Genomic DNA, 20,621 nt, shown 5'->3' with positions numbered 1-20,621 from the left:
TTATAGCAATGGTTTTCAATATACTTCCTGTAGACAGCCTAAAAATAAACACTCATCTAACCAGCTAGGGCAAAGGGTGGGGAAAGTCCGGCCCGCAGGTCTTACAAGGCCTGTGAAATCATTTGGTCTGCCCTTGCCAAGGCATTAGGGGTGAGTTAATTAAACGTTTGACCAAATAGAGCCATGCTAATTTTTTAAATATTATTTTTCTGTTTATTTAATAATGTTTTATAGTGTCATTTTTTGTGAAGAAGTCTTTTGTTGTTGTTAATTCTCACCCAGGAATATTTTTCCATTGATTTTTAGAGAGTAGAAGGGAGGGGGAGAGACAGAGATAGAGAATCATCAATGTGAGAGATACACATAGATTGACTGCCTCCGTCATGCATCAGGGATCAAGCCTGCTGCCAGGATAGAGCCTGCAACCAAGGTATGTGTCCTTGAGCAGACCTTAACCTGTGACCCTTCAGTCCAGGGCCGACGCTCTACCAACTGAGCCAAACCCGCTAGGACAGCAGGCTAACTTTTAAATTGATAATTTTGTATGCTTGCTAATGATGTTATAAATATCCAAATGGCCCTTGGCAGAAAAAAGTTTCCCCGCCCCCCGCTCTAGAGTTTCTATTCCCATCAGTCAGGGTAAACCCGGGGAAGAAGGACTATTTTCACTCTAACATCAGGTAAGCATAGTGAAGTAGAAGTTTCTATAAACTCCAACACATCTGTTCAGCAACAGATTTCATTTATGGAATCTGCCCAGAAGAGTTAGCAGAAATATTTCAATGAGCAAGTAGAGAAGACATTAACTTGTAGAGTACAGAAAATCATACAAAAATACTTTGCATCTTAACAGTAAGAGGGCTCAATAAGAATGAATGATACTTATGCTGAAACCGGTTTGGCTCAGTGGATAGAGCATCGGCCTGCGGACTGAAGGGTCCCAGGTTCGGTTCCGATCAAGGGCATGTACCTTGGTTGCAGGCACATCCCCTGTGGAGGGTGTGCAGGCGGCGGCTGATTGATTTTTCTCTCTCACTGATGTTTCTAACTCTCTATCAGCTCTCCCTTCCTCTTTGTAAAAAATCAACAAAATATATCTAAAAAAAAAAAAAAATTAATGATACTTAGAATTACTACCATTGAGAATCTATCTAATCAAGAAATCAGCTAAGATCTCATTGTAGCCTACTGCATGAAAGCATCAATAGTTACTCAAATTATAACCACTGGGGATAATATAAAAACAAACCTAAACTCATTTTATCATTAAAAAACAACAACTTCTGAACCCATTGGAGCTAATGTATTTGCCCTACAAAATGATTCCATATATATATATATATATATATATATATATATATATATATATAATTTTTTTTTACAGTGTAAAATTTTTTATATTTAGAATTAGACAGCTGGACTCAGTTTAGATGATTCCAATTTTGTTGGCAACATCCAAAGCATCATAGTCAGGAGCCAGTTTACATCTCTCTAAAGCAGGCGTCTTCAAACTGCGGCCCACGGGCCACATGCGGCCCGCAGAGGAGTCTGATCCGGCCCGCCAGGTTTTTTGGGCAGTGAGCACAGCCGAGGTGTTACAGTAGGAATTAGTAGTTCATATAGTCCGACCCTCCAGCTCTCTGAGGGACCGTGATCTGGCCCCCACTTTAAAAAGTTTGAGGACCCCTGCAAAAGATTTCATACCTTTCTTAGATAACACTCTTAACATCTTTCTCATCTGAATACCCATGATCTTGAGGTAAATAACATACTTTATTTGGAGACAACAGAGCAAAGAACCTAAAACAATATAGTTTGGCAGATTGATAGGATGCTCAAATCTGCAAATAATTATATAGATAATTCACCCTGTATGGGAAAACATGTTTTTTTGTAGCTAAATCGTTATGATCATTTCCCATATATAAAAACTGCACCAGGTCCCTTCACCAGGCTTATGACTTCGGGACATCTTTGTAAAGTTTTGCTAACTCCAAAGATTCCTCTAGACTGCCCAGATTTTTTTCCTTCTAGTCTTACTACATATAAGGCATGTTCTTTCATTTAAGAAGAGTTTTCTAAAACTTTAACTTTTTTGTGTAATGCAATTATCTATGTTTTCTGGACAGCACATGAAAATATGCTAAGATCTATACACTACTTAGGAAACCATTAAAAACCACTCTGGGTTGGCATGGAGTCAGATCAGCAGGTTCGATAAGAGGACTAGTGGAAGGAGAGGAATGGGACATTTCTTGCTTCACTAGTCCACACTATGGAAGAAAAGCTCAGTACAGACAGATGCATGTGAGGCCTTTTAACTCAACTTCTCTCTCCAAGGGAGCTTTGTTTAAGCAAAGAGCAGTAATTCTCCAAATCAGTGTACTTGCTTTCCAAAATTAACAGATGTTTCCTGTGCATTCTGCAAGCCTGGTCAGTGGGATAGTGGTTTATTCAAAATACAGCTGGATTCTGACCTCACACATATGAAAAGCAATATATAACCTGACAACTATTTACTCAGATGTGAACACCTATTTTGTGCCAGGTATCTGCTGAGGCTAGTGATACAAAGGCCTTATAATTTCTTACAATATTTATTTTTCATATAGCTTAGATTTCTTTTTTATGGAGGGAGCTGGTAGAGGAAGTCAACAAAGTCAACAAAGACCTGGTGCAGTTTTTATATATGGGAAATGACCGGTAAGTGCTGTGCAATAGGAGACTAAGCAAAGAGGTACCTTATGCTGCTTGGTATACAGTAAATATTAGTTATTGCTTTTACTATACTACTAGAGGCCTGATGCACAAAATTCGTGCAAGGGGCTGGCTCGGCCTTCTCAGCCCGGCTTCAGAAGGTCATCTGGAAGGTGGTTCGGCTGTCCAGTCTAATTAGCATATTATGCTTTTATTATTATAGATAAACAGGATATGGCAGGCAGTATACTATGGAAGGGAGTGGCACTGCAGGTATCCACAAATTCACTTCCTCATTCAGTCTTTCTATAAATATTTACTATGTGCCTACTACATATCAGGCACTGTTGTAGGCATTGAAGATAAAGTGATGTAACAAAATAAGTATTTCTCATTCATACAGGTTGTATTCTAGTAGAGTAGACAGATGAACAAATAAATAGGTAACTTGTTGACAAGAATAGGAAATACTAGAAAGAAAAACAGAACTGTATAAGTGATAAATCGATAGGTGGTGGAGGTAGGGATATTTCGTTACCTTTTCCATATTGGAAGGAAAGAGATCCACAGAAGATAACATTTGAGTTAGGTCTAGAAGGATGAGAGATAATCTGTCTCAGAGAAAAAGTATGCCAGATAATGGAACAAACCTTTGAGAGGGAATAGTGTGTTTAGGAATGTAAGTAGGTCTTATATAGGTGGGTAATTTCATAAGATTAGAAAAGCCAACTAGTCCAGACCACAAAAAGTCTTATGTACTAAGTTACAGAGTTTCAATTTTATTCTCCAGGGAACTGGCCTCCAAATGATGCTTAATTACAAAATATGTAATTCTTTAAAAACAAAACAAAACAAAAAAACATGTTCTAGGCAGTGTGGCTCAGTTGGCTGAGCATCATTTCAGGCACCAAAAGGTCACCCGTTTGATTCCTGGTGAGGGCACATGCCCATGTTGTAGTTCAGTCCCAACTGGGGTGTGAAAGGGAGGCAACTGGTAGATATTTCTCTCTCACTTAGATGTTCCGCCCCACAATCTGTCTATCTATCTATCTATCCTCTCTCTCTCTCTCTCTCTCTCTCTCTCTCTCTCTCTCTCTCTCTCTCTCTATCTATCTATCTATCTATCTCTATCTCTGTATCTCTATCTCTCTCTGCCCCTCCTTCTTTCCATCCCTCTCTCTCCCTTCCCCTGACTTTCTCTCTAAACAAAAAAATCTATACAAAACCTTTTTAAAACAAGAATTCCCGGTTAGAAAATAGACAAGAAAACCCAGATTTCACATTAGAGGATATACAGATGGCAATTATGCACAAGGATACATATTTAACATCACCAGCCATCAAGGAAATGCAAATCACACCACAATAGGATGTCACTACACACCTATCAAATGGCTAAAATAAAAACGTGACAAACACAAAGTGCTGATAAGAATGTGGAAACACTGGGTCACTCATACATTGCTGTGGGGAAGTAAAATGGTTCAGCTACTCTGAAAAACAGTTTGTCAGCTTCTTATAAAACTAAACATGCAATTGCCATGTGAGCCACAATTGCATGTTTGGGTATCTATCCCAGAGAAATGAAAATAAATGTCCACACAAAAACCTGTACATGAATGTTTATTATAGTTCTATTTCTAAGAGTCAAATAGTGAGACTGACCCTATAACTGATGTCCTTTAACTGGAATAATACTGCAATATAAAGGAAAGAACTATTCATGCATGTAACAATGTGGATAAATCTCCAAGGAATTATGCTAAATGAAAAAACCCAACCCCAAAGGGTTATATGTTGATATGATTCCGTTATATATAATATTTTTGAAATGGATTATTGGTTGCCAAGGATTGGGGAGTGAAGTGCATAGGAGATGGGTATGGTTATAAATGGCAACAAAAGGGATCTTTGGTAGTGATGGAATTATTCACTGTCATGACTGATGGTGATATGCAGACTTATAGATGTGATAAAATTATATAGAACTAAATACATATCCAAACTGAGTACAAGTAAAACAAGGGGAATCTAAGTAAGATCAGCAGTTTATATCGATGTTAATATCCTGGTTGTATTATTTTACCACAGTTTTAAAAAATGTCATCATTAAAATATACTGAATTTTTCTCTGTACTATTTCTTACAACTACATGTGAATATACAGTTTTATCAAAAATAATTTCAATGAAAAAATAATAAAAACAGACTATAAATTTCTTGTGACTTCTAGTCTGACCAACTCTCTCTGAAGTAGCTGTTTAGCTACTAGGGAATAAAGTCCCTTGAAAATGCCCCCTCTAGTAGTTAAAATGTCACATACATTACAACCAGACACCTTTGAAATCAACTGTCATTAGGTAGGACAGAGTCATGGAAAACTGGCAGATTGAGGCCATGGTATTTTAGCTTCTAGACATAAAAGCCTTCAGAGCAGTATCACCCCACTGTCCTTTTCTATTCTGTTTTAGCATCAAACATGGGGAAGAGAAGAGGCAGGAAACAAGAGAGTTAGGGCGGTGAAATGTCTATGTATCTGGACACTAAAAACTGTAAGCATATACATATGCTATGCTCTTTGATAATGAAATATCCTGAAAATGAAGCTAATTGTGTAGCTCTTTCTGTGTTGATTTTAATCTAAATTAAGTTGCGAGAAAAACTACAAATTCGTTATAATCTAATGTATAGAATACTTCAAATGAAATACAGTTTGAGGCTTTTCATGTATAATAGATATATCTACCATTAACAGCCAAGTAGAAATTCAGTCTTACCAGGCTTGCTTTAGAGCAGCTTGTTATAATTAACACATTATTATTTTATGCAAACACACTGTTAAAATGCCCAGCAGGGTGTGCACAGAAGGAATTTAAATGTTTTCTTTAATATAATTTACAGCATTCATTTGCTTAAAATGAAACTAGCCAAGTCCAGTTGACCCTAGGCAGGATGAATACAGATGCAAAATTAAAAAGTCATAAAAAGACATTCCAATCCATTTCACCATGGTGGTAGATTCAGCAAGCCTCTTGGTGGACAGGGTCAGCGATTGTGACCCATGTCAGCGGCGCCAGCAACGATGCTTTATCTAAGAATTTCTCTCAACTGAATGTGCCCTCTTGCCCAGTTTCCAGGTCTTGCCCTTTCATAATTCAAAAGGCTCCAGACAACAGCACAGTGATTGCCAGAGAGAAGGGGATGAGGAAGGAATAAATGGTGATGAAGGAAACTTGACTTGTGCTGATAAAACACACAATATATAGATAATGTATAGTAGAGCTGTTTACCTGAAACATAATTTTATTAACCAATGTTACCCTGATAAATTCAATTAAAAAATCCATTTTTTTTAAAGTCTCCAGAAATATTATATTACCTCCTCTAATTTTCAGCTACAGAGAATATATGGGGGGAGGGGAGGAACGTTACCATTCATTTAAATCTATTGTTTTTTCATTATGATATACAGACATATTTCAGCCTTACAAAAATGTTTGCTTTGGGGATCCATAAATAGCAATAATTAACTATTAAACAACAGTGCTTTAGAGGTCAGAAAGTATTTGATGGACATGAAATGAGGAACAATGATAAATGAGATTAAAAAAGCAACTCTCATGTAAATTGGGGGGAAATATGAGACATGCATAATCCTTTCTGTGTCATTAACACCCAAACTAACTGGTAAACAGAAGGGATCATTTTAACTTACTTTGAATAGTGGCCACCACTAACTTGACCAAATGCAAATATGGCATGATTAGTTCAGTTTCCAACCACTGAGATGTGTATTTTCTAACCATAAAAGCTTTCCAATCAATGAGCTCTTCTTGCATGGAAGATCTGGGGCCTCTCAAATGTTCATTAATGTCTATACATATCACTGCAGGTGCTCTTATATTTTCCTTCTAGATCTTGAACAAATTAGTATCAGTAATAGTTTGCCTCTTGGGTAGAAGATTCACAGATCTCTACCATATTAAACATAAAAAATAAAATGGCAAAACAAATGCCCTACAGGCCAGAACAATATGAACATGTTCTGATTTAAAACTGATATCTCAGGATCAAAAAATGTGTTTCCACACTCAGTTTGTCTACTTATTAGCTGTGGACAACTTAGTTTACTTCACTAAGTCATAGTTTCCTTATCTGTAAAAGAAGGTAATATCAATTTCATAAAATCGTAGGGACAAAATAACATAAGCAAGAGATCCTAGCTTAATGCTTGGCATGTAAGAAATGTTGAGTAAATAGTACCCAGTACCATTAAGCATAGGATACATGCTATTTGACAGTAACAGCATTTCTTATCCTTGATATTGTCTGATAAACTTATGATGAAGTGGGGGAGCAACAGATTGATGGGGAGTCAGATAGCTGGAGGGAAGAAAGTTATGTTAGCATACAGAGTTGGGCAAAAGTACGTTGACAGTTGTAATGAAAGTAAATAATGCTATAATTAACAAATAATAATACAAGAATAAACTGTTTTGCATAGTCACAACTGTCGACCTACTTTTGCCTACTCCATATATTGGTGGAATCAGGCATTTTTTTGGCTGAAAGTTTCTGCTTAGTTTGAATACTCAAGTCATCATTTAAAAAATTGAGCCATATAATCATATGTTCATATACAGCTATGTGCAGCTCTCTTTCCTGACAGAGATAACAATATCTGCTACAACAAGAAAAAAGGCAGTAAGTAGTACCAGCAAACCAAACCTTTTTGGAACAACTCAAGATCACGTGAATTTTCTAAATTTTGCTGATGTTCTCTGTAATGCTTCCACAACAGTCTTAGAAGAGGCAATGTGGTATTTTGAAGCACCAGGTTGGAGCCTTGGTTTTGCAATTTCCCATCACTGTGGTGTGGGGAAAGTCAAGGACTGCTGGGCCATCAGTGAATGAGGAGGTTGGAATGATTGGATAAATTTATAATAAATGAATTTTAGTTCTAAAATTTAATGATTCTATGATTACACTTAACTTAAAACCATTCAAAGACATACTTGAATTTCCAAAGATTTCAAACTACCCAAAAGGTTCCCTAACTTTTGCTACCAAATAAATTAGACCTAGACTCGTGAATGATCTCATTATTTATTCCTTCCCTGCCCACTCCTAAGTGCTTCCCACAACCACACTGGGTGATAGAGAGCATTAGTCTCAGGTTTCTAACAGTGAAGTTCTGGAAAGAAAAATTAAATGGTGAAAAAAGTTACTCATTTATGTTCTAGCTGGTTTGGCTCAGTGGATAGAGGGTCGACCTGTAGACTCAAGAGTCCTGAGTTTGATTCCAGTCAAGGGCACATGCCCGGGTTGCAGGTTCGATCCACAGTGGGGGGGCGTGCAGAAGGCAGCCAATCAATGATTCTCTTTCATCATTGATGTTTCTATCTCTTTATCCCTCTCCCTTCCTCTCTGAATCAATATATATATATATATATATATATATATATATATATATATATATATATTTTTTTTAAGTTACTCATCTAAATGGAAATCTCTATTTACATGTGACTGCCCATACATCTAAAGACCAACAACAACAACAACAAAAAACAGTTACCAATTATTCCTTCTTTACATATTACATCTACATTCCTGGATTTGAAATTAGTTGTCAAATAGTTCAAATCAGAACTGCTTTTCATTCTGAGAAAGAAAAAGAAAGCTATTCTAAATTTATTAAAAATCAAATTTATTCTTTAATTTCTGTTTCAAATGATGCTAACATGTGCCAAAGTATACCAATTGTTACCAAGAAACTGACTTCAAAAAAATATATGATCTAACTAAAACAAAGGTTTCAATGGAATCCACAGGAGCTAAAAGAACAAGTAGCTATGCCATTTCAAACATAAAAAGGCTAAATGTGTTTGTTTTCCTTTTTATTTTTATCCAAACATTCTTGAAAAACTGACTTTCTTTGTTCAGTGTTTATTATTTCACCTTTCCTGAATCAGAAACCAAAATACTTTGATAAATGGGCAAGTCTGGTAAAACAGACCCTTGAACAGGGACCAGAAAAACTAATCCAGATGCATTCCCATCTTTATCCATTTTTCCTAAAGTCACTACCACTGTGATTCAATTTCTTTATGTATAGGAGGGTCTGATAATACCAAATACAACGTTGCTCCAATTCAATTTATATGGAACTAAAATGAATTTATAATACTTGCAAACAAGAAGAGCTGAAAAATCTGAAGAAGATAGCTGTTTGCCCTGGAAATATTATCATAATACTTGATTCCACTGATAGTCTATTTGGCCGACCCAATTTTTATAGCTCCAATGATAGATTATCTCTGTCTAATGTCAAAACTACTTGCAAAAACTTTTATTTTTGCTCTCCCATGAACACAAATAATTATCAGGCCCAGACCAAACCACCAAAGTAGGTTTTCCATATCACTCAGAAGAATACTAGGCGATTCCATTCTTGAACTTAACTTTTAATCTCAGTATTTAATAAAAAGGTCAGCGACTTTTATGTAGCTTTCCACACCCAAAGTGTTACAAGTCAAACTGCTCTTTATTCCTAATATAGTTTTAAGAAAGTATCATAGTAAATATGCTCATATAAACATGTTTACTGTTCTAAATAAAGGACTTTTCTTAAATACCAAATCAGTCTATGCAATGCCTATGAAAAGATGATACATTTAAAAGAAATCTCTGTAAAAAAAAATAAATAAATAAAGGAAATGTCTGCAAGAACACAGAAAGCTTACAAAACTAATATACAAGTACAGACATTACTTTGGATATCTGAAACAAGAACATACTCACCCCCTTATGAATGAACTTAAACCTAAATCTGGAATCCTATGAAACCATGGAATGAGTCAAGGTTCATCTTCTATACTTCTCCATCCTGTTCCCTTCCCCCTTAATATTTTTCCTCAACACACTAAATGTTTCCTCTTTGAATGAACCAGCATTTAAGACTTATAAAAACTATTTCATTCTATTGTTCTGTTTCAGTCTTGCCACAGTCTCATTTTTTATTACTTTCCATTGTATTTTTCACATATTAGAAGCTAAATATGTTCTTGTGGGTTGGCTAGGAATCTAACACCTACTCATAGTTATTTCTACTGAAAAAAATGCATTCTGGGTTCCAAGCAACCTACTTATAGGTTTAAAACACTCACAGATTGATGAACTTCTGATTAGCATTATCTATCAGGTTCTTACAGGAATTAAAAATGCTTAGAGAAAGAATGAGGTCTCCCCATACCTCCTCTTTCCCAAAGAGTTCCTACTGGGAATATTTCTCTAACAAACAGGATAGAAGCTCATTTTGCAAAGCAATTTATGTCTTGCTACTGTAAACCGTTGAAATTTTATGAAAAGTTGGTTAAATTATAAAATGTTTATTGACCTTTTTAATATTCAAAAATTTAATAAAAGCCCAGCAATAACAAACCATTCAATTATCTCTAAAAATGCCATCCTTTCCCTGAAAATGTGCAAATAAATACCAGCTATCTTAAAAACAATGTAATTTTTATCAAGCAAGACAGGATGTCTGTGTGTGTGTGTACAAACAGTCGCAATTTTAGATATTTGTTCTTTCATTACTAACTGAAAATACACCTCTAAAAGTAGTAACATTTTGCCACATTAAAGCATATCAATCTGATACAATAGAGCTGGACAAAATACTGCAATTCAACTACTTAACCAATACTTATTTAAAAGGAAAAAATAAAAGCTTTATTGCCAAGAACTAAAATAAAATGCTCCTAGTTGCAGTTTAAAATGTAGGGTAAGTACATAAACATATCTGCCAAAATTGTGTGGCTATGATTTCAACACAAGAAACATAACATTAAAGAGTCATACAAATTTTTGATATTTCCTGAGCTGATGCTGAAAATAGCTCACAGGAAAAGGCTGCTGTTAAGATATACGAATCCCAACCCCACCCTCTAAGCATAATCTTATTGGTGTTATGACAACAAGGAAAGGCTCATTAGAGCTATTAATTTGTACTTTAATCATTATTAAAATTCAACAATACCAATAGATAGTAAATGCAACCCAAGAGAGCTATCTTCTCGACCAGGTTTGATGATGTACAATATAACATAAATCCTGTAATGGGATTTGAGGCAACTTGTAATGCCTTTGGGAAGCTCTTAAAGCCCAGTTTTGTGCTTAAAATAGTGAAAAACAAACAAACAAAAAATTTAGTACTTGTCCTTCATCAGAGATGAGGGCTACTGATTAATTAAAAAGAAATGATCTTGACATTTGTTTTATTTTGAAATCTGGTGCTTGAGGAAAACCAAAAGACAAATTTGAACCTTTGAGTGATGAAAACTTACGGGCAAAGTTTTAAGGGACAGCAATTCACATTTGCTTATACTACTTCCTCTCTTCTCAGTCCTCCTCAGTCTGCAATCTGGTTTCTTTGCTCAGAGCACCAATAAAATTCTTATCAAGGTTACAAAATGACCTGGAAATGCCAAATCAGGTCTTGTCCATTTTACAAGCTTGGGTATCTCTGTAAAGTCATCTTTATTATCCTATTTGGAGTACAACTCAGACAAAGCTTGGATTAATAAAGCCATCTATAATAATCTATAATAATAAAAGGACAATATGCTAATTAGACCAGACAAAGCTGCAGCAGGCTGGGGCTGCAGCAGAGGCAGGGGTAGGGATAAGGGCCAAGGCCCTTGCACGAATTTTGTGCAACGAGCCTCTAGTCTATGCTAATGAAAGGGTAATGTACTAATTAAACTGGGTCACCAGACATCTTCTGGATGTCTGACTTCTTTCTGGACAGTTAGAGAGCTACCAGACCGGCAGAGGAGCAGTGTGGGGCAACCAGGCGAGTAGGGGGGCCAGTTGGAAGATGGCCAGGCCAGCAGGGAGGCAGTTGTGGGGCAACCAGGCAGGCAGGGGGGCAGTTAGGGGGCAATCAGGCAGGCAGCCGAGCAGTTAGGAACCATCATCGGTCACAGATTGTAAGAGGGATATCTAACTGCCAGTTCGGGATCAGGCCTAAACCAGCAGTTAGACATCCCCCAAGGGGTCCCTGATTGGAAAGGGTACAGGCTGGGCAGAGGAACACCCTCCTCCCCCCCCCCCCCCCCCCCGCATGAATTTCGTGCACCGGGTCTCTAATATTGTCTATAATTGTCTGTTGCCTCACTGACCAGAAGCTCTTTGGGAACAGGCACCCCTTTCACCTTTTAATGCACACTACTTGATGTATGGCCAGTATTTTGAAATAAATTGAGGGCTTACTAGGATACCTAGGAAAATCCAATTCCTATACATTTTCTCTGAAGTGCTTACAGTAAGAACAAACTAAAATCACAAAGAAAAACCTGAGATGTTTCCAGGGAAAATTTTTCTTGGTTATAGAATTAAGAAGTCTACAATTTCAGCCAAAACCGGTTTGGTTCAGTGGATAGAGCGTCAGCCTATGGACTGAAAGGTCCCGGGTTTGATTCCGGTCAAGGGCATGTACCTTGGTTGCAGGCACATCCCCAGTAGGGGGTGTGCAAGAGGCAGCTGATCGATGTTTCTCTCTCATCAATGTTTCTAACTCTCTATCCCTCTCTCTTCCTCTCTGTGAAAAATCAATAAAATATATTTTTTTTTTAAAAAAAAGAAAAGAAAAAAAAGAAACCTACAATTTCAAGAAGAAAATTCCAGCTATTGAACACTATTGTTTTGCTGATTTGTCTATAATTCTTTAATAAAGGCTCAGATTTTTGGAACTTCCTTATGAAAATCTAACTTTGATTACTTAAGTAGTAACTGAGCACTCATCACCTGCATGCAGTAAGAGAAGAAGGACTCTTGCTGGCTAGTTATTTTAGATTTATAATGCCTGAAACCTTTTGGGAAAGAGAGCTCATACTGTACCCAAAACACATCAGATTTGAGAACCCTGTGGCTTCCAGAGCAGTGACCCAGTGATGGTCTAATTGGGAACACCTAAAAGCTACTGTTTCTATAAATACTGGAACTCCCTTTCATCCTCCCTCACCTTCAGATTTGGCTGGTATTCTTTCTCCACTTTGGGGTTTCCCAATGCCTCTCCTTACTCATCTAGCCCTTCCCAGTTTCTTCTACTCACTGATGACAAGGGGTCAGAAACTCAACTTTAGCAGTATCATGCAGTTAGCTTAGGAGAATGGGGAGGGGTAAGGGTAAGGGACAAGAATAAAAAAAGGGAAAGAAAAATCCATTGCTTACTAAATGGCAATGATCCAGCCCTTCCTTTCTCTGTATCACTCCCAATGCTTTTAGTCTTTCTTATGGTAAGCCCAGCCCCCAATTTCCTCATTTTTCTTTAGTCACCTCACCCTTTCCACAAGCCCTGCTGCCTCAGACCCAATGGACTGGCTCATCTTGATAACCTGGTGGCTCAACCTCACCCAGGCCAACTCTCCTGCCTCAGCCCGGAAGAAGTGCTGAGAGGAAATATTCACCTGGGAAGGGAGAAGGGGAGGTCAGAACACTAGTGGTTAATATAATTTGGGGGCTAAATTTTACCACCATTACCAAAACTCTTTCTTTGGGGAATATACTCTGAGTTTCAAATTATCATGAACTTTTAAAATAACAGAACCCTTTTAGAATTGGGGACCACCTACAATTACTTCCTGATAAATTATAAACATGTTGTTAGAAATTTGAAATGGACCCATGAAATCTCCATACTAAAGAAGGTGACCGCATGAGCTACTTCCGAGCTTGCCAAATATCTATTTGACCCAGAATCCAGTTATATATTATAGACCCCAAGAGTTCCAGACTCTTCCCTGAGGGTTGAGAAACTGTTAGACACTCTTCTGATTCACTCCACAGAAAAATCTTACACAGGGCTCATTTGCATTTTTTTTCTTCTTATCATTTTAGAACCCTAGGGTGTTGGGTTTAGAAGTACTCTAAGGAACAGATCGACAGTTTCAACAGCCAAATAACCAAACAAGATTTCAATTTGGTGCCTCTCGGCTCACTTCTCATTTACCTTCCTTCAGGGTGTCCTCCTCATGAAGCCCTGGATGTTGCTTTCACATCTATTCAATGTTATTATTAGAAGGTGCAACTTCCAGCTGCTAATCTGATCCTGTGACTGCAGGCTTTTGATTCAGCTGGTACATTTTAGGGGCCTCAAGCCTGTTAAGGGGTTTCCGCTTTAGAACTAAAGAAGAATCTCTGGGAAAGTAAATTCAAAAGCAAAGCTCACCCTCTCTTCACCAGACTGCCCTACTTACCGGCCTGCAACTTGTTCACAGCCACCCTTGGTTTCCTGGCTTCTGAAAAGAACCCTCCTAATGAATGCCATCCAGCTGAACTGGCTGACTGTGTATTACCCCTTCCAAGCTGGTTCCTCCAGCCAAGCAGCAAAGCCCCTGATAAGAAGCATATTAGACAAAGAACTAGCCCCAGGGCCTGGCTGGGTAGCTCAGTTAGTTATACTGTTGTCCCTATACACCAAGGTTGCGGGTTTAATCTCTGGTCAGGGCACATAACAAGTATCAAACAATGAATGCATGAATAAGTGGAACAACAAATTAATGTCTCTCTCTCTCTTTCTCTCTCTCTCTCTCTCTCAAATCAACAAATCAATTTTTTTAAATAAAAAGAACAAGTTTCCGAATTTACAGCTTGTGTTAAGAGAAAATTACAAACTCTCAGGATTTAAGCATGAGCACCAACAGGAAACTTATACCAAGAGCCAAATCTCCAATTACAAGAAAAAACTTCATTTTAACTAAGAATAGTAGTATATCAAGAAGAAGTCCAATTCATTTCTGTCTCACACACACTCACACATACACACTCTCTCTCTCTCTCTCTCACACACACACACACACACACACACTACACAAAAGCATGTTAAAAGGAAGAGAGTCCCAACAAAATTGTTCCCTGAAGAGCAGGCATGAATAGTAAGATATGGTGGGGTGTTTTTTGTGTGTTTTTTTAAGTTGGATACTTAACTACAATTCTCCATGGAAATATTTACACCAAGGAAGCGGCTCTATTCTGGATACTAATTATTCAGAATCAAGTTAGCTATGAGAAAAGTTAGGCATCGGAGGTAAATTATTTTTTATGAATCAAAGGAGGAAGGGCAGAAAGGATTATGAGTAAAGAAAAATGCTAGGAGAATATCTGATAGAACAATTTATTTTACTTGGTGTACTAAGATTTCATTAGATCATTTTATTTATTCAATGCATCCAATCATCATTTTTTTAGCCCTATATGCCATATGTTAATATTTCTACAAAGTCCCATTTTAAGACCTGAGTATTCAGAGGCTTGAAGTTAATGACCAAAGAAAAACATGAATACTTCAAAAAGGTTAGATACAAAACCTACACTTTAAATACAATGCAAGGTCTCCCTCTGAGACAGTGGAGAAAGGAAGCAGCTGCAATGGTTACTTCCTTTACCTCTTTTTCATTCGTTCTCTCACATACCCAACTAACATCTACTGACCTCTATTAAATCCCTTTCTTGGCAAAATGCAGGACAAAAAGATATTACCATACCTCTTCATGGTGCTTAAAATCAAATACAGAACATCTGACATACCAATATATAACCATACCATCAGACAGACTGAGAGAAAGGCCATAAGGATAGCAGAGCATAACTGGGAGGTCAGGATAGGAAGTAAACATTTCCCACTAGGTAACTGTACACGCTTCCTGAAGCCAATCATTGCTGAGCTAGACCATCAAAGATGGGCAAGGTTTCAAGAAGACGAATGGAATGGGTATACCACAGGTAGAATGTGCTTATAGGAAAGTGTTTCCTGCATTTTTTCCCATATCCATCTGAAGTTAGCAATTAGCCTTCAACAAGTAAAATAAACAATCCTCAAAGAGTGGTAATTTTTGCAAATGTTGAAGTTTCACCTGACAAGGGCACCGTAGGTAAATGCGTGTATTTTAATAACATCAGATTTTTTACACCTAGCAAATAAATCTCATTAAATTGGCCAATTTCCTCCCCTAAGTTCCAGCTATCACTTCTAAATTGATGCTTTTGCGGCCTTGGGGCCTCTATGGTCCAGGTCTTTCATACCTCTATTATTATGGTTCAAATTCTTTGAATAAGCAACTGTGATAGGGAAACTACTTCATACTTGCATTGCAAATACCCAATCCGACTGTATGATAAAAGGAGACTGCTCTTTGAAATAATTTAATATATATTTAACGAACCCACTTTATCAACAAGTTATCCCCCACCCTTCCTCCATGTATGAGATTTTACCTATCCGGCAGGGTTTTGAAAGTTAATTTCAGTGATGCACATAAAAATACAGTGTCTGTCTGGGACCTAAGTATTACCTGGAATGCTCCTGTGTAGGTCCAAGTTGCAGCTGGCCATCTGAAGCTTCGTACAGGTCCTCTACCTCATACACATTCGCATCAGTGTCCTCCATGCTGCTAGAATTCTGCCTTTCCAACCCGACAGCCATAGCAAATGGAAAGTTCTCATACTCTGGTATTTCCTCATAATGGCGTACGTTTTCATAATCTGGTGCACAGTCACTTGCAACAGATTTGCAAGGCACCTGAGATGTTGCCTCCCTAGAGAGCATTTGGTCATCCAAAGACTCAGCTCTTGGTCCATTAGTTGCACTGCTCTGGCCCCGAGACTTCTTCTTCTTCTTTTGAGATTCCAGACTGTTGTTATCTGCAGAATATGACTTGGTGGGTTTATTTCTCTTCTCTTCTACTAATAAGCCATGCCAATCACTTTCAGTCCCTTTTCCTTCCGCACCTGAGAGTCTGCCAGCAGTTGTGCCTTCAAGTGGGCTACTCTTGGACCAAAATTTCTGGAAGTCACTCTTCACGAAACAGACGGACAGCTTCATGCTGAGCAACTTCTTTAAAGAGTGTTTCCTTTGAGAATCTTTGCAAGGCTTAGTGCACCTATCCATATCCACAGCAGACAGTGATTTGGCTCTCGGCTTGGTCAGGGCATTTGAAGGCTCACTATTTGAGGATGTGGTGAGAGACTTTAAGGATTCCGGGTTCCCTTTAAAGGGTAAAATAGGATGAGGTAATTTCCACACTGGCTTTTCTGAAGTCTTTTTGGACATCTCAAAGGAGGACGACATACCATGGTTTTGGGCACACAACTGTCGAAGGTGATTTCTTTCTGGATCCTTTCTTTCTTCATTTGAGGAATATGAACTTTTCTCCAGAAGCTCCTCTGAGGCAGCTTTTTTAAGCATTCCTGCAGCAGGCAAGCTGTGTCTTTGAGGTTTTTTGGGGACAATTTTTGAGGAACTTCCATCTCTCACCATAGTTTCCTTTTGCATTTGAGAGACAGCCCCTCCCAAGTTACAGGCCGTAGGTAAACCTTTGTTGCAAACTAATTTCAGCTGCTTAGGCAGGCTCATTGATACAGTGCTGCATCTTATAAAACTGGTCCGTTTGTCCACAGTAGGTGACATACTAGAATCATCTACTGTCTTGTTGTCAGAACTCAAATTAGAATCTGTATCCAAAGAAAGTGTCATTTTTTCAGAGGAAGATGTTTCATGACACATGGCTTTCTGGGAATCAACTAAGTTTTGCCTGTCACTATTGCAGTCCACATTCAATTCACTTTTCTTTCCTGGTTTCACTTTGCCCACCTGTTCGTGGTTATACAAAACATTCTGATAAATCAAATTATCTTCAAGAAGACAAGGAGAGTTACTGTCTAAATTCTCTGGTTTTTCAGTACTTTCACTAGGAGCATCTACGTGCTCTTGACGTAACAGCCGTGCAGCACGTGTCTTTCTGGGCTTGGGAACTGGAAATTTTGAAGTACATGATATTAAGTGAACTTCTAAGGGACCAAGGTCTTTGACTTCAGAGTTTTTACTAACTCCATCTGAAGATAAAAAAGTGCTCCTTTTACCATTTGCCAGAGCTTCTTGTTCAGATGACTGAAAGCAAATGTCGCTTTTTTCACTGTCATCCTGACAAGTTTCAAAATTCTGAAGTTCATCGATAGGACGTTGTAGGAGGCAATAGCCATCAGGAATCTTTTCAAAGCTGGACTGGGAAGGTGTCAAGTCCGCAAAATCAATTCTGAACTGTCCGTTGGAGTTGCAGCCCTCATTCGTTTCTGCGTTGTCTGTGGATGTGTGCTTCTGTGGGGAAATAAAGGGTGATGTTTGTTAAAACGTCTTTAAACTTCTCTTCTAGGATGCTTACCTTTAAAAAAACAACTGTACTCTGGCTCTTGACCATTTCACCATTAGAATCACTTCTACTCACTGTTTTTATAGCTGCAGAGGACTCATCAATTTTACTATGTTCTAAATTTCCAGGCATATCTAGGGACTCTAAGACAAGTTGCTTTACACACAAATTCTCTCTATTTCCAAGCTTATGAATACACTCAGAACTGCACAAACACATTGGAACAATATAACCACTGCTCGGATGCCCTACCTTTTGGCAAGTAGAGCTGTCAGCACTTGCAGGTAATTCCTGTTTATGTCCTTCCAGATTCACGATGATTTTCCTTGATGGTGACTGCCTGATGTCACAAACAGGTGAGCTCTTCAGAACTTTTGGTTTCGGGGCTATTGCTGGTTTGGTTTTCTTTGTTGACTGTGGAACACTAGAAATCACAATATCAGGTTTGGGTGCAATAGGAGGTGGAGTTGACTTATTATTTGCCACAAACTTTGGTTTGGGGGCCAGTGGTGGCTTCTTAATCTCTAGAAAGAAAAAAATAATAACTTGATAAAAAAAAAAAAAAAAAAGCATGAGATGATAAATGGTTACATTTGATAACTTTTACTTTTGACAATAAGGTGAACCAGCATTTTACTAGTTAGATTATGTTACACTAGAGGACCAGTGCACGGATTCGTGCACTGGTTGGGTCCCTCTGCCTGGCCTGCACCCTCTCGTAATTTGGGACCCTTTGGGGGATGTCAGACTGCCAGTTTCAGCCTGATCCCTGCAGGCCCAATCCAGACAGGAGGGAGCCTGATCCTGTGCATTGAACATCTGTCCCCTGGTGGTCAGTGCACATCACAGTGATCAGTCGTTTGGTTGCTTAGGCTTATGTATATATAGACTAAAGGCCTGTTGCATGAAGATTCATGCAATAGGCCTTCCTTCCCCTGGCTGCCAGCACCAGTACCCGGGACCCAGGCCTTTGCTCCTGCGCTGCCTTCAGTTTTTGCTCTGGCTGGAGCGCTGCTCCTGGAGCTCCTTCCACCCCCCACCATCCTCCTCAGAGTAGGTGTTCCACCCGACCTGGCCGCTCCGCACCTGCATGCAGCTGGGGTGCGGGACGGCCATCATCTTTGTTGGGTTAATTTGCATACTCACTCCTGATAGGCTGGTGGATATCGTGCAGTGATGGTCAATTTGCATAGTTCTCTTTTATTAGTGTAGATTATATAGAGTCAATATTAGTCTTAAAATTGTCTCAGCTCTAGGGTACATAACTTTGGGAATACTGCACATTTCTTAATATGGTTTTTTCTTCTAACTTTGGAACAGATAACCATATCTTCAGACAACACTAAGTGAAATAATTGGCCTCTGCTTGGAGCCTGAGTAATAGAAGAAAGTACTTCCAGTTCATTTGCTAAATGCTAAGAGTTGAATTTGCCTATGTTATTTGTAGGACACAACTCTTTTTTTTTTTTTATGGCAACCAAAAAGTATATTAATTTAATTATATTGAAATAAAAGACTTCTGTTCAAAGGAACCATGAAAAAAGTTATTAAAACAATAAAACACAAGATACTTGCAATATCTGAAACAACCAGGGATTACCCTTTCTAAAATATATAAGGAATTTCTGCACATCACCTATGAGAAACTGTCAACACAGTGCAAAATGGTCAAGGGATACGACTAGTAACTTACAGATGAGAAAACTCTAAAGCTAACAAGTACTTTGAAGAGGTGTTTCAAAGCATTAATAATTGGAAAAAATTAAAATGAAATTATGAGATCTCATTTTATACATATCAGACTGGTGGAATTAGAAAGCTGGATAATGCCATTTGTGGGAGGCAATGCGGTAATATAAGAACATAATCCAATGCCTGAAGTAATGTGACTGGTTACAGCAATGCTTAAAATCAATCCATCGGGCCGGGACCGGTTTGGCTCAGTGGATAGAGCGTCGGCCTGCGGACTGAAAGGTCCTGGGTTCGATTCCGGGCAAGGGCATGTACCTTGGTTGCGGGCACATCCCCGGTGGAGGGTGTGCAAGAGGCAGCTGATCGATGATTCTCTCTCATCGATGTTTTTAACTCTCTATCTCTCTCTCTTCCTCTCTGTGAAAAATCAATAAAATATATTTATAAAAAAAAAAAATCAATCCATCGGGCAGCTATAGTCAAATTTAATATGTTGAGCCTGAGAATGGAGCTATTTAAGAAGGGATCCTGGTGGCTAATTGGGCTGAAATTTAAAAACAGAATCAAGCAGCAGTTGCTAAACAGGGTCCTCTTGCACAGCTGCACTTCACGGAGAAGCCTACACTGATTTGCCTGCCCAGCCTTTATAAAGGAGTTCTGGGAATCCTTTTTCAACCAATAGGATTAAAACGTTCCCTATCCAATCAGAGCTGTGCAACTACTCTCTCATTTTCATCTTCACCGACTAATCAGAGTGGCTCCATTTTGACCAATCAGGATGGTGCTATGTGAATCAAGGACACAACTAAAGCGTCTCGTATGAATAAGCAATATTCTTCTACCTCAAAGATGTAGAGATGTGCAAATGCTTTATCAATAACCAAGATCACTAAAACCCCAAAAACATTCTTAAAATGAAATACAAAAATCAGAAATTTTTCAAACTTAAAACTAAAAAGTAATTCTTCTGTATTAGTTGAGGCTCATAAACGAACATTTCTCTGTGCAGAGGTTGTCAATGGA

General features: G+C 38.2%; 1 protein-coding gene across 1 annotated transcript in view; it reads right to left on the bottom strand.

Annotated features, from left to right (window-relative positions):
* The window catches only part of FGD6 (FYVE, RhoGEF and PH domain containing 6), a 114,263-nt gene that overhangs the window by 88,271 nt on the left and 5,371 nt on the right, over positions 1–20,621 (bottom strand). Inside the window, 2 exon segments of the mRNA XM_036458691.2 lie at positions 16,053–17,882; positions 17,884–18,430. Coding sequence (XP_036314584.1) covers positions 16,053–17,882; positions 17,884–18,430 — 2,377 coding nt within the window.

Source organism: Pipistrellus kuhlii, unplaced genomic scaffold (assembly GCF_014108245.1).
Source record: "Pipistrellus kuhlii isolate mPipKuh1 unplaced genomic scaffold, mPipKuh1.p scaffold_m20_p_3, whole genome shotgun sequence".
NCBI lineage: Eukaryota > Metazoa > Chordata > Mammalia > Chiroptera > Vespertilionidae > Pipistrellus > Pipistrellus kuhlii.
Note: the sequence above shows the minus strand (reverse complement) of the source record. Positions and strands in the feature narration are given on the sequence as shown.